The 12,510-nt window shown below is 46.9% G+C and overlaps 9 protein-coding genes across 10 annotated transcripts; 4 read left to right on the forward strand and 5 right to left on the reverse strand.

Annotated features, from left to right (window-relative positions):
* Positions 1-281: 281 nt before the first annotated feature.
* Positions 282-1,029, forward strand: LOC121597272. The gene is made up of 2 exons (XM_041922910.1): positions 282-410; positions 496-1,029. The coding sequence occupies exons 1-2, from the start codon at positions 405-407 to the stop codon at positions 991-993; spliced, it is 504 nt and encodes a 167-aa protein (XP_041778844.1). The 5' UTR covers positions 282-404; the 3' UTR covers positions 994-1,029.
* Positions 1,030-2,225: 1,196 nt separating this feature from the next.
* On the reverse strand, positions 2,226-2,962 carry LOC121595355. Its single transcript, XM_041919268.1, has 2 exons — positions 2,858-2,962; positions 2,226-2,783 (listed from the first exon to the last, which is right to left on the reverse strand). Exons 1-2 carry the CDS (start codon positions 2,861-2,863, stop codon positions 2,439-2,441), a joined length of 351 nt encoding a protein of 116 aa, XP_041775202.1. The 5' UTR covers positions 2,864-2,962; the 3' UTR covers positions 2,226-2,438.
* A 92-nt stretch (positions 2,963-3,054) lies between these two features.
* On the forward strand, positions 3,055-3,747 carry LOC121595340. Its single transcript, XM_041919254.1, has 2 exons — positions 3,055-3,137; positions 3,203-3,747. Exons 1-2 carry the CDS (start codon positions 3,132-3,134, stop codon positions 3,689-3,691), a joined length of 495 nt encoding a protein of 164 aa, XP_041775188.1. The 5' UTR covers positions 3,055-3,131; the 3' UTR covers positions 3,692-3,747.
* A 171-nt stretch (positions 3,748-3,918) lies between these two features.
* On the forward strand, positions 3,919-4,664 carry LOC121595344 (cuticle protein 16.5-like). The gene is made up of 2 exons (XM_041919259.1): positions 3,919-4,020; positions 4,098-4,664. The coding sequence occupies exons 1-2, from the start codon at positions 4,015-4,017 to the stop codon at positions 4,581-4,583; spliced, it is 492 nt and encodes a 163-aa protein (XP_041775193.1). The 5' UTR covers positions 3,919-4,014; the 3' UTR covers positions 4,584-4,664.
* A 156-nt stretch (positions 4,665-4,820) lies between these two features.
* Positions 4,821-5,520, reverse strand: LOC121595339 (glycine-rich protein-like). The gene is made up of 2 exons (XM_041919252.1): positions 5,461-5,520; positions 4,821-5,396 (listed from the first exon to the last, which is right to left on the reverse strand). The coding sequence occupies exons 1-2, from the start codon at positions 5,464-5,466 to the stop codon at positions 4,896-4,898; spliced, it is 507 nt and encodes a 168-aa protein (XP_041775186.1). The 5' UTR covers positions 5,467-5,520; the 3' UTR covers positions 4,821-4,895.
* A 424-nt stretch (positions 5,521-5,944) lies between these two features.
* LOC121595337 (glycine-rich protein-like) lies at positions 5,945-9,276 on the forward strand. Of its 2 annotated transcripts, XM_041919250.1 has the most exons (3): positions 5,945-6,016; positions 6,081-6,546; positions 9,151-9,276. In XM_041919250.1, exons 1-3 carry the CDS (start codon positions 6,011-6,013, stop codon positions 9,183-9,185), a joined length of 507 nt encoding a protein of 168 aa, XP_041775184.1. In that variant the 5' UTR covers positions 5,945-6,010; the 3' UTR covers positions 9,186-9,276. The 2 variants fall into 2 exon arrangements, with proteins under 2 accessions (XP_041775184.1, XP_041775183.1); XM_041919249.1 differs by lacking the exons at positions 5,945-6,016; positions 6,081-6,546 and adding an exon at positions 8,500-8,614 and having other exon boundaries at positions 8,685-9,276.
* LOC121595343 (cuticle protein 16.5-like) lies at positions 6,813-7,565 on the reverse strand. The gene is made up of 2 exons (XM_041919258.1): positions 7,457-7,565; positions 6,813-7,379 (listed from the first exon to the last, which is right to left on the reverse strand). The coding sequence occupies exons 1-2, from the start codon at positions 7,460-7,462 to the stop codon at positions 6,894-6,896; spliced, it is 492 nt and encodes a 163-aa protein (XP_041775192.1). The 5' UTR covers positions 7,463-7,565; the 3' UTR covers positions 6,813-6,893.
* On the reverse strand, positions 7,730-8,420 carry LOC121595342. The gene is made up of 2 exons (XM_041919257.1): positions 8,340-8,420; positions 7,730-8,274 (listed from the first exon to the last, which is right to left on the reverse strand). The coding sequence occupies exons 1-2, from the start codon at positions 8,343-8,345 to the stop codon at positions 7,786-7,788; spliced, it is 495 nt and encodes a 164-aa protein (XP_041775191.1). The 5' UTR covers positions 8,346-8,420; the 3' UTR covers positions 7,730-7,785.
* A 944-nt stretch (positions 9,277-10,220) lies between the features above and the next one.
* On the reverse strand, positions 10,221-10,887 carry LOC121595348 (adult cuticle protein 1-like). Its single transcript, XM_041919262.1, has 2 exons — positions 10,771-10,887; positions 10,221-10,701 (listed from the first exon to the last, which is right to left on the reverse strand). Exons 1-2 carry the CDS (start codon positions 10,774-10,776, stop codon positions 10,291-10,293), a joined length of 417 nt encoding a protein of 138 aa, XP_041775196.1. The 5' UTR covers positions 10,777-10,887; the 3' UTR covers positions 10,221-10,290.
* Positions 10,888-12,510: the final 1,623 nt, after the last annotated feature.

A 12,510-nucleotide genomic window follows, 5' to 3' on the forward strand; every position in this document is an offset into this window, starting at 1 on the left:
TCACACAAAACAAACCCCATTCCATCACCCAAGCCGTTATCAATCAATTAGAGTTCAGCAAAGGTGAGCAAAACCCGCCCGCCATCTTTCAGTCCGAGTTTGCAGCGCTGGGATACTAATTGTAGCTTTCTCCCACTGTGTGGTTGTGCGGCAGGTGCACCTAGAATGCACATTGTTCTAGGCGCAGTACGGAAATAATTGACTCCCGGTGGTTTGCCACCTGAACGCGCACAGCATCACCGGCCAAGCGCTGGTTATTGCATTGCCGTGCGTTACCGTGTGAAGGTTGACTCCCGATGTTGGCTTTATAAAACCACGCGCAATGGTTGAGTCGGAACGTAAACCGACTGCTGCAGTACCTGAAGAACCTTCGCGAGACAAACACTCCAGCAAATCAGATCACCATGAAGGTAAGCGATCGTTCGAAAGCGAAATCTTGAAGTGAAGTCCCCAAGAGCTCTTCAAGAAATTCTAAACTCACTTCCCCGTTTTCAGTCGTTTGCTGCTACTGCTGTTGCCTTAATGGCTGCTGTGGGTATGATCGAGGCCGGATACATCGGCGCACCGTACACCGAGCTCGCACACGCGCCGCACACCGTCCACGATACCGGTGCCTACTACGACGATCACTATGCGCCGTTCGCGCACGCTGCGCCAGCCTATGCCGCACCGTATGCTGGCTACTACTATGGCAACCCCTCCGGTACGTACAGCTACTGGGGCGCCCATGGGCCGACGGTCGTGCAGGAAAATGCGGCCAGCCTGCCAGCGGCTCCCCTGCATGGAGCACATCTGTACGCGCCGTACGCATCGCTTTACGGAGCCTACGGACCGGTGAAGACGACCGTCGTGCAGGAGAACCATGCGGCCGGTAGTCTTGCGAACCATTGGGGCCTTCCCGCTGCCTACGGCGTGTACGGACACGGGTATGGATATGGACACTACAACCATCATCTTGCTGGTGTGGCCCCAGTTGCTAAGTATTTGCTGTGAAAGATCCATTTGACATAAAAATGTTAATTTGTTCGAAGTAAATTTGCGTTTGACTTTAATTTCATCTCTCGATCTTGTCAATCATACTCCACGCTGTACGGTGACATTGAACTCAAAAGAAGAATATTTTTCCGAGCCCTCTGCTGGAGTATAACCACTGTAGCCCAATCAAGCCAATCACATCACAGTCACGCGAATAATTGCAGCTGATTTTAAATCATATCATTACAATATCATCTCACTCAAACGAACTCCAACAAAGTACACTCATCATCCAACGGACACACATTAAAGTAATCATTCTAATTTGACGCACTCGACCTATCCCCCTTCCCTTCCCCTTTCAAGTACACGACAGCTTAATGCACCGTCAGCGAGGCTGTCAACGGCATTGAAGTCTTAATCCTGCACACCTTACTCATTAGCCGAGATAGAGTTTGGACTTTTCTGCTTCCTGCAAAGTTAATCCGCTCGGTTTGCTAGAGATGCTCGAGAAATGGTAACGAAACAGAAGACAAGAAAAAAAGAACCCTCGCAATCGATCGATTTCGCAAAGACACACGAGACAGTAAGAACGGAAGGGATTGCACTTTCATTTGCATAAACCTTTTGCCGCCAGCTGGCCCAGCGTGCCCTGCTCGTACCGTGGCGTTACCGTTGATAAATGGTAATCAATCAACGACAGCCGCAACCACTGCATCCCCCTGCCGGGAGCGGTCGAGAGGGGGAGACGCAAGGGCACTTGACGTAAAACATACCCACACCCATTCGAGGTAATCGCTCGTACTGCACCCGAACCGAGGGCAGAGGCACCACTTTGTGATATTGATGGTCGATGTGCAATGTGTGGTGCAGGGACAGATTTGCTACTCTATTCCAGCAATCCGGTGCAAGAGGGTGGTGGAGGAAAGAAAAGGAACAAATTGACGGTTGTAGCGTACTACGAACATTGGTAAGATTAATGTATTGATCGACAGAACGGTAACGTGCATACCGTTCATGCTTTGGAGCTTTTATTCTCCTTTTTTGTGAGCATATCTTTCAGGTAAGCACTATTTCAAGATGTGAAAAGAAAACCTATATCCAACTCAGCAAAAAAAACAGTACACCTATCAAATATTAGACAACAAAACATAAAAAAGATAAAAACAAAATATCATCAATTATCTATCAAATACAATATTCGAACGAATCCCCATTATGAACAAAATCTATTAAGAACGAAACAAATTAACCATTGCAAAAATATATAATTTATTTACACACAAATCCATCTCAATCCTAATCCTTTAAGCGACAATCGACTTCTGGTTCACTAGATGACCTGGCAGAGGGGCCACATGGACGGCTCCCGGGTTGGCAGCAACGTACTTCGCAGCATGACCCTGGACTGGGAGGTAGTTGTTGTATCCGTAGCCGTATCCGTGACCGAGTCCGTATCCGTGCTACACACCGTATCCTCCATACAGACCCAGCGGGCTGACCGTCTTCAGAGTGTTCACGTTGGCCTGGACCACCGTTGGGGCGTACTTGACACCGTAGTATCCTCCATACAGACCGTTGTTGTAGACAGAGTACGGAAGAGCGGCCGAGTACGGGTAGGAGAGGCCATGGTCCAGCACGGACGAGTATCCCAGTCCACCGAGCGACGAGTAATGGCCCAGACCATCATAGGCACCCAGACCATGGAGTCCAGAGCTGTAGGCATACGGAAGGACTGACTGCACCGCTGGCAGATACGATCCCTGAGAGACGGTGGCCAGAGCCAACACAGCGATCGCGATGAAGCCCTGGAAGGAAGAATAGAACCAATGATGACTTATCAGTATCAACCAAATGTTGGCCGATTCTCGATTCAACTTACCTTCATGGTCACAGTTGAGTGCGTTGGTCGATTGGATATGATCGCGAAAACGTTGCAAGTGAACTGTGATCGTTTGTCCCAATGATCGTCTGCTTTTATAACGAGTCAAACGCGACGCTTTTCCGACCTTTTGTCAGACCTTGACGACGGAGTTTTCCTTTCGTTTTGGACTTCCGGTAGAAGGCGCTATAAAAGATGCGTTCGATTGTGTTTTTGGTATCAGTGTTCGTACAGTTCTTCTATCAGCACAACACATCCAACCAATCCTCTCAAAATGAAGGTAAGCTTCGTCGGAAATCTCGATACAAACAACAATCTACATCCAATTCTTCTATCTCATTGCAGTTCTTCATTGCAATCATGGCTGTGGCGTTCATCGCTGCCTCGGAGGCATCCTACCTGCCATACGATGATGTCCTGTCCTACCAGCACGGCTACGGCTATGGACTTCCGGTGTCGAAGGTGGTCTATGGCTCGTCGTACGGTCTCCCAGCAGCGGTGGACAAGTACTCCTACCCATCATCGTTGTACGGTTCCTATCCGGCCGTGAAGAAAGTGGTCGAATACCCGTCGGTTGCTCCAGTGCTGGCCACCAAGGTCGTTGATAACAGCTACGATCTGGGATACAACAAGCTGGTCGCTCCAGTTCTGAGCAGCGGATACGGTCTGGGATACAACAAGCTGGTCAGCGGATACGGTCTGGGATACAACAAGCTGGTCGCTCCCGTCGTCGCCACCAAAGTCGTCGATAATGGACTGTGGAACTATGGAGGATACGGTCTGGGATACAACAAGTATCTGTCGACTGCTCCCGTTGCCAAATACGTGTTGTAAATGTAGATAATATTGTTTTAATAAACCGGCTCCGATGCATGACGTGTGAATGTTAACCCAAGCTGATCGCCATTCTGTTTGAGCGAGCGTTAGTTTCCCGTTCTCTTTGTTCGATCGTTCGTTGTGTGCTTTGGAAGGGATGGTATGGTTGTTTTGGGAGATTTTGGGGAATACATTTTTTGTTGTACTTTGGAAACTACTTTCATGTTTGTGTTTCCTTCTACTGGTATAAAAGGCGTCTCTGTACTCGTATCAATCAGAATCAGAACGATCTTCGACTCGATCGCATACCAGCATCCAACTCAAATCCCTAACCAGCAATCATGAAGGTAATTCAAAGGCTTTCTCATCTCCATCAAATGTCCTCAAGTAAACGTTTCTGTATTCTGGTTCTTTTTCTTGTCAGTGCATCGCAGCTGTAGTCATGGTGGCTCTGGCCGTCGTCGCTGAGTGCGGCCTCATTCCGGCTCCGGTGGTGTACTCTGCTCCCCAGACGACTGTCGTCCAGCAGAATGTGGCTCCGAAGTACGTGGTTCCGGCCCCTCTCGCGTACGCCGCTCCCGCTTACTCCTATGCCGCTCCGGCCTACTCCTATGCTGCGCAAACCGTCTCCCATGCCGTCCCAGCCGTCTCGTATGCCCGTGTCGCCTCAGTAGCTCCAGTCGCCTACTCCGCGCCATCGTTCTACGCTGATTCGGATGTAGTGGAAGCTGCTCCAGTGGCCGTAGCTCCTGCTGCCACCGTCGTAGCTCAGCCCGCCGTGGCTGTTGTCGCCCAGAAGGAGGCTCGCTATGTCGCTGCCAACCGTGGCGCCGTCCATGAGGCTCCTCTAGCCGGACATGCTGTCAACCAGCAGTCCCTGAACCTTGAAGCTGCACCAGGAACTTTGTAAACATAATTTATTATCCATGTACAAAATCCAGTCGAGCCTAGAACATAAACGAAATAAACTTGAAAATGTCACAAAGTGTAATAATGTTTGAAATGATTTTAAAATTTTGTTGTATAATGAGATGAGGGACATGTAGGAAAAGAACTGATGTTGGATGAATTAGAACAAAGACATTAGGTTTGTGTGGTTTATATGTGCTGAGTCAATTTGACTTTGAAAAGTTTCAGGAAAATGTAGAAGACAACAAGTATTTTGGATAAGAATCTCCCTTTATTTACAATTTCATACATATTTAATCCGGATCACAATCATTTACGCCACAATCGACTTCTGGTTGACCAGATGACCTGGCAGAGGGGCCACATGGACGGCTCCCGGGTTGGCAGCAACGTACTTCGCAGCATGACCCTGGACTGGGAGGTAGTTGTTGTATCCGTAGCCGTATCCGTGACCGAGTCCGTATCCGTGCTCCACACCGTATCCTCCATACAGACCCAGCGGGCTGACCGTTTTCAGCGTGTTCACGTTGGCCTGGACTACAGTCGGAGCGTACTTGGCGCCATAGTATCCTCCATACAGACCGTTGTTGTAGACAGAGTACGGAAGAGCGGCCGAGTACGGGTAGGAGAGGCCATGATCCAGCACGGACGAGTAACCCAGTCCACCGAGCGACGAGTAATGACCCAGACCATCATAGGCACCCAGACCATGGAGTCCAGAGCTGTAGGCGTACGGAAGGACCGACTGCACCGCTGGCAGATAAGATCCTTGGGAGACGGTGGCCAGAGCCAACACAGCGAACGCGATGAATCCCTGAAGGGGTAAAATTGTTTTTGATTTATTTGAATTAGCATAACTTATTATTTGTTTATCTTACCTTCATGTTGTTTGTGTGGAGGATGATTATTAGAGTTGTGTTTAGGTTAAGCTCGCTGACTGAACTAAATTTTCCCATGTAGGACAATAGCTTAAATATGATTTTCATGGAAACTTTTCTGCTCGTTAATTTGGCATTGACAAATTTAGTGAAATGATTGCACTACCATAGCTTGGAGGTCATAATCGATTTCAGTTGAAAGGTTTTTGGTTTCAAATGATCTATACATATGTTTCTGAGTCTATTCTTCTTCGATTTTGATTTTGTCTTGGTGTCCATTCGCGGTACAATGCGAAAGCGTTTGTTATGTCTTTTCTTCGATTTTTTTTCCACAGGCCGTTCGTTGGACAATCGTAAAATTTTATGAGGTGTGTCCTCACCATTTTCTAAAATAGAATGTTAAATGAGGATTGCTTTTTTAAACTGTCAATGACAAAAACGATCAAATGCCTTGAGACAAAAATCATATAAAACCGTTCACTGAAGACAAACCACACTCAGAGCTGACTGACTTCTCCTAACGTGCACAAAAGCTAACACAAAAACACAAATGAAGGTAATCTACCAATAGACATTTCAACAAAATATGTGAAAAAAAAATAATATTTTATTTCGTAAAGGGCTTCATCGCGATCGCTGTGTTGGCTCTGGCCACCGTCTCCCAAGGATCATATCTGCCAGCGGTGCAGTCAGTCCTTCCGTACGCCTACAGCTCTGAACTTCATGGCCTGGGAGCCTATGATGGTCTGGGCCATTACTCGTCTCTCGGTGGACTGGGATACTCATCCGTGCTGGATCATGGCCTCTCCTACCCGTACTCGACCGCTCTTCCGTACTCTGTCTACAACAACGGTCTGTATGGAGGATACTACGGTGCCAAGTACGCCCCGACTGTGGTCCAGGCCAACGTGAACACTCTGAAGACGGTCAGCCCACTGGGTCTGTATGGAGGATACGGTGTGGAGCACGGATACGGTCTCGGTCACGGATACGGCTACGGATACAACAACTACCTCCCAGTCCAGGGTCATGCTGCGAAGTACGTTGCTGCCAACCCGGGAGCCGTCCATGTGGCCCCTCTGCCAGGTCATCTGGTCAACCAGAAGTCGATTGTGGCGTAAATGACTGTGATGCGGATTAAATATGTATGAAATTGTAAATAAAGGGAGATTCTTATCCAAATGACTTGTTGTATTCTACATTTTCCTGAAACTTTTCAAAGTCAAATTGACTCAGCACATATAAACCACACAAACCTAATGTCTTTGTTCTAATTCATCCAACATCAGTTCTTTTCCTACATGTCCCTCATCTCATTATACAACAAAATTTTAAAATCATTTCAAACATTATTACACTTTGTGACATTTTCAAGTTTATTTCGTTTATGTTCTAGGCTCGACTGGATTTTGTACATGGATGATAAATTATGTTTACAGAGTTCCTGGTGCAGCTTCAAGGTTCAGGGACTGCTGGTTGACGGCATGTCCGGCTAGAGGAGCCTCATGGACGGCACCACGGTTGGCAGCGACATAGCGAGCCTCCTTCTGGGCGACAACAGCCACGGCGGGCTGGGCGACGACGGTGGCAGCAGGAGCTACGGCCACTGGAGCAGCTTCCACTACATCCGAATCAGCGTAGAACGATGGCGCGGAGTAGGCGACTGGAGCTACTGAGGCGACACGGGTATACGAGACGGCTGGGACGGCATGGGAGACGGATTGCGCAGCATAGGAGTAGGCCGGAGCGGCATAGGAGTAAGCGGGAGCGGCATACGCGAGAGGGGCCGGAACCACGTACTTCGGAGCCACATTCTGCTGGACGACAGTCGTCTGGGGAGCAGAGTACACCACCGGAGCCGGAATAAGGCCGCACTCAGCGACGACGGCCAGAGCCACCATGACTACAGCTGCGATGCACTGATAAGAAAAAGAACCAGAATACAGAAACGTTTACTTGAGGACATTTGATGGAGATGAGAAAGCCTTTGAATTACCTTCATGATTGCTGGTTAGGGATTTGAGTTGGATGCTGGTATGCGATCGAGTCGAAGATCGTTCTGATTCTGATTGATACGTGTACAGAGACGCCTTTTATACCAGTAGAAGGAAACTCAAACATGAATGTAGTTTCCAAAGTACAACAAAAAATGCATTCCCCAAAATCTCCCAAAACAACCATACCATCCCTTCCAAAGCACACAACGAACGATCGAACAAAGAGAACGGGAAACTAACGCTCGCTCAAACAGAATGGCGATCAGCTTGGGTTAACATTCACACGTCATGCATCGGAGCCGGTTTATTAAAACAATATTATCTACATTTACAACACGTATTTGGCAACGGGAGCAGTCGACAGATACTTGTTGTATCCCAGACCGTATCCTCCATAGTTCCACAGTCCATTATCGACGACTTTGGTGGCGACGACGGGAGCGACCAGCTTGTTGTATCCCAGACCGTATCCGCTGACCAGCTTGTTGTATCCCAGACCGTATCCGCTGCTCAGAACTGGAGCGACCAGCTTGTTGTATCCCAGATCGTAGCTGTTATCAACGACCTTGGTGGCCAGCACTGGAGCAACCGACGGGTATTCGACCACTTTCTTCACGGCCGGATAGGAACCGTACAACGATGATGGGTAGGAGTACTTGTCCACCGCTGCTGGGAGACCGTACGACGAGCCATAGACCACCTTCGACACCGGAAGTCCATAGCCGTAGCCGTGCTGGTAGGACAGGACATCATCGTATGGCAGGTAGGACGCCTCCGAGGCAGCGACGAGCGCCACAGCCATGATTGCAATGAAGAACTGGAATGAGATAGAAGAATTGGATGAAGATGGTTATTTTTATCGAGATTTCCGACGAAGCTTACCTTCATTTTGATTGGATTGGTTGGATGTTATGGTGATAGAAGAGCTGTACGAATACTGATACCAAAACAACAATCAAACGCATCTTATATAGCGCCTCCTACCGGAAAGGATCGAAAGGAAAACTCAGTCGTCAAGGTCCAACAGAAGGCCGGAAAAGCGTCGCGTTTGGCTCGTTATAAAAGCAGACGATCATAGGGACAAACGATCACAGTTCACTTGCAACGTTTTCGCGATCATATCCAATCGACCAACGCACTCAACTGAGACCATGAAGGTAAGTTGAATCGAGAATTAGCCAACATTTGGTTGATATTGATAAGTTATCACTGATTGCATTCTTCCAGGGCTTCATCGCGATCGCTGTGTTGGTTCTGGCCACCGTCTCCCAGGGATCGTATCTGCCAGCGGTGCAGTCAGTCCTTCCGTACGCCTACAGCTCTGGACTCCACGGTCTGGGTGCCTATGATGGTCTGGGTCATTACTCGTCGCTCGGTGGACTGGGATACTCATCGGTACTGGATCATGGCCTTTCCTACCCGTACTCGGCCGCTCTTCCGTACTCTGTCTACAACAACGGTCTGTATGGAGGATACTACGGTGCCAAGTACGCTCCGACTGTGGTCCAGGCCAACGTGAACACTCTGAAGACGGTCAGCCCGCTGGGTCTGTATGGAGAATACGGTGTGGAGCACGGATACGGACTCGGTCACGGATACGGCTACGGATACAACAACTACCTCCCAGTCCAGGGTCATGCTGCGAAGTACGTTGCTGCCAACCCGGGAGCCGTCCATGTGGCCCCTCTGCCAGGCCATCTGGTCAACCAGAAGTCGATTGTTGCGTAAAGTTTGATACTCGAATTGTAAATTGAAGTGAAACATATGTTCTTTCGTTGTATATAAATATCTTCATGCAAGGCTGTTAAAAGCAATGAAACATTTTTGCGTAGATTATTAATGTTGTATTATAAACAATACTTTTTATTTAATTTCTTTTTTTTTATCACGGCGTATGCAGTAGTAATTCTTAAGCTTAATATTTTTGAAGAGATGAATTTCAATAGTTTTGCATTTTTGGTCCGTACAGTAACGACTTGCTGCAAGGTAGTAATTATTGTAAATCTATGCTAGCTCTTTAATTTGTTCTTTCCAATTTCGTTATTGATAACTTGTTACAAATTTCTACAAATTATAGTATCATATTTTTAGCACTAATTTTTAACGTTGTTACTTTTCCTTCAAAACATCTTTCTACAAACACACCTCCGTTTGTGTCCATATTCGCCTATTCTCCGCAAGCCCCAAAAGTGCAAACGAGTTTTGGCCCGATTCCGTTACAACCGGAAGGGTTTTGAGGGTCAGCATACCTTCGCCACCATCGGGTGTATGTATCACGTTACGCACCGTTACGCACACTCCAACGACCGAGAGTTCCAAATTTCAAGATCAATGCCAATGGTGTCGACTTGGGAACCGGTTTAATTCCCTTACAAATCCGTTGCTTTTCGACGTTGCGGTGACGAGACGAAGAATTGCAGTTCACTATAATTATAGCCCTCCAAAGGTGGAGCTACTATTCGGAACGTCAACCGTCAGCTGCACGACTGGGCGGTCTATTTTGTACAATTCTTTCGAGCGCGTGCGCCACAACTGGAATGTACGGTGCGTATAAGCTTGCTAAAGACGCGGGCGTCCTTCAAAGCGCTTGTATGGTGCTTGTTGACATAACAAATCAAAACCGACGCCCAGCCCATTCACAAATTTACAGCTGATCAATTGGTCCCGCTAAGACGACGACGCGTGTTGGGTAGAAATCAGCAAAGTGCAATGTCATGGCACACAGGGTACAATTAGTTTTCAAGGAAGCATAACAACTTGTGATTTAATATTTAAAACTCATTTATTGAGGTAGAAACAGACAGGGCTACAGCTTTGTTCGAAACAACCCAATTTACAGAGTACCGGGAGCGGGGGCAAGGTTCAGCGACTGCTGGTTGACGGCATGTCCGGCCAGGGGAGCCTCATGAACGGCGCCACGGTTGGCAGCGACATAGCGAGCCTCCTGCTGGACCGGAGCAGCGTACACGGTAGCTTGCGGGGCAGCATACGCCACCGCTGGGACGGCATGGACAGCGGTGCTGGCATAGGACACAGCCGCCGGCACGGCATAGCTATGGGCGGCGGCCACGTACGGGGAGGCTACATACGGAGCGGCGTATCCCGACACGACGTACTTCGGGGCAACGTTCTGCTGAACGACCGTGGTCTGCGGGACAGAGTAGGCCAGCGGAACGGCGTATGACGAGATCCCGTATCCTTCGGCGGCGACGGCCAGAGCGACAATGACTGCAACAATGATGCACTGGAACAACGAAAGAACACTAAATTAGCAACCAGCTCTTTGACACGACTCTTCATCGTTCTTTCTTACCTTCATGTTTATAGTTTGTGGTGTTTTGGGGAGGTGGTTTGTGTGTTTAAAACTTGAAGGTTGCTTCTGAACCAACCTGAACTCAACCAACGTTTGATACTGACAGGACACCCGGCACGCGCTTTTATACCAGCTTCACCACTAGAACCAATCGTTCACATTCTACATTTCAAAACGGTGTCCCTGTACACAGATCTCCCAAAAAAAAACGCAACCATACATCCCCACCCTGGGAGGGGACGGCGTCCTATCGTATACTCGGGTGTGTGCGGTACTTGCTGTCTCCTTTGTCCGTGCGCTTTTCCTTCTCATTTGTTTCGCAGTGAACGGATTTGCCAGTCAACCGAAGCTGCGTGTGCGTATTGCGCATTCCTTTCAGTTATCGTACATGCCTAAAACACACTCCGAATTTTTGGAGCAACACTTTCGAATGGTATGATTGGAGCTAGCCACAACTTTTTTTTAACACCAGGATGTGGGAATGACTTTCGATAATTGGGGCGCCCCTAGTTGGATGGAGTCGTTCGTATGGGTAACAAAACGGATGTTCCGATAACGATCGTGTCATTGTGATCTAGATGTTGGTCGGCGATGTGAAGTGCCTTATCTAATGCGGATCTATTTGGGCTTTGTCTAGGAATGAACAGCCTTAAAGGTATTTCATTGCAATCTTTTGATGCAGGTCGTATCACGAAGCTTTCAAAGTGGTTAAAAACTTCCTGAAAATGAGCCGAATTCTTTTTCTCAGCAATTGTTAGGTAGCTTTTTGTAGTTCAGTAGCTGTAATTCATTATAATATTGTGCTGTTTTCCTTTTGACTTATGCTCTAGTGGATAGAATATTTTAGTATGGTATGTTTTCGCAACATCTCTGATAACTGGAGTATATCAGAACAATGAGAATTTATGCAAATTTTCTCGACTATTTTGGCATTCACTTATTTCACTGAAGACAAGAGGAAGCTGTTGAAATATACTATTAGTCTACTATGCTGCTCCAATCAATTCGACATATAAACGGAATGTTTATCCAAGACCTGAAGTCCAAACTTCTCAGCGCTTCGACCATAGATAAAAGATAAAGTTTATCGGTATTAGTTGAAACATTATTACTTACAAATGAAAAGAAATACTTGCTTGAGGCTTGTATGCATAGTTTTGTTTTAGTTGAATTTGCTTATACCAGAAAAGAAAAAAAAAGAATTGTACAAATATATTAAAGTTAAAATGTGCGTCTTATGGTTGATATAGTAGGGAGATCCAGCCAATCGTAACGTAATTGAGGATTTCGGAAACGCAACATACAATGGACTAATTTTAACGATTTTCTCATAACGTACTTCGTATGCAGTTTTTCATACAACAAGCAAATCTAAATGCTCCAAATTGCAATTTTGATATATTGGTTTTTATCGAATGCTTCTGATTTTTCGAAAGCATCGGCAAAGGTATTTTTTATTATTTGCAACTGGATCATAAAGACCTAGCCAGTTTATAAAGTCTTCATTCTGAATATTGATCCACTATGGGTGTTGGTTAGGGAATTAGCGTATGTTATTAATTGTTTTGAATCAAGAACTATTTTCACAGAACTAGTATTTCACATACCAAGTGGATCGGATTAACATCTTCATGCAAATCTCCACTGTACTACGAGACACGCTCGTTAACTTCTTACTAAACTAGGATTCGTACGATAGTCATAAAGTTAACGTCGATATTTGTCAAGGCAATTGTCTCT

This window comes from Anopheles merus, chromosome 3R, assembly GCF_017562075.2.
Source record: "Anopheles merus strain MAF chromosome 3R, AmerM5.1, whole genome shotgun sequence".
NCBI lineage: Eukaryota > Metazoa > Arthropoda > Insecta > Diptera > Culicidae > Anopheles > Anopheles merus.

Excerpts from the sequence above, each read along its gene's own strand:
- LOC121595337 (XM_041919250.1), top strand. Across the intron at positions 6,547-9,150 it reads CCATGTGGCCCCTCTGCCAG|GCCATCTGGTCAACCAGAAG; the intron begins GTCATCTGGTCA and ends CCCCTCTGCCAG.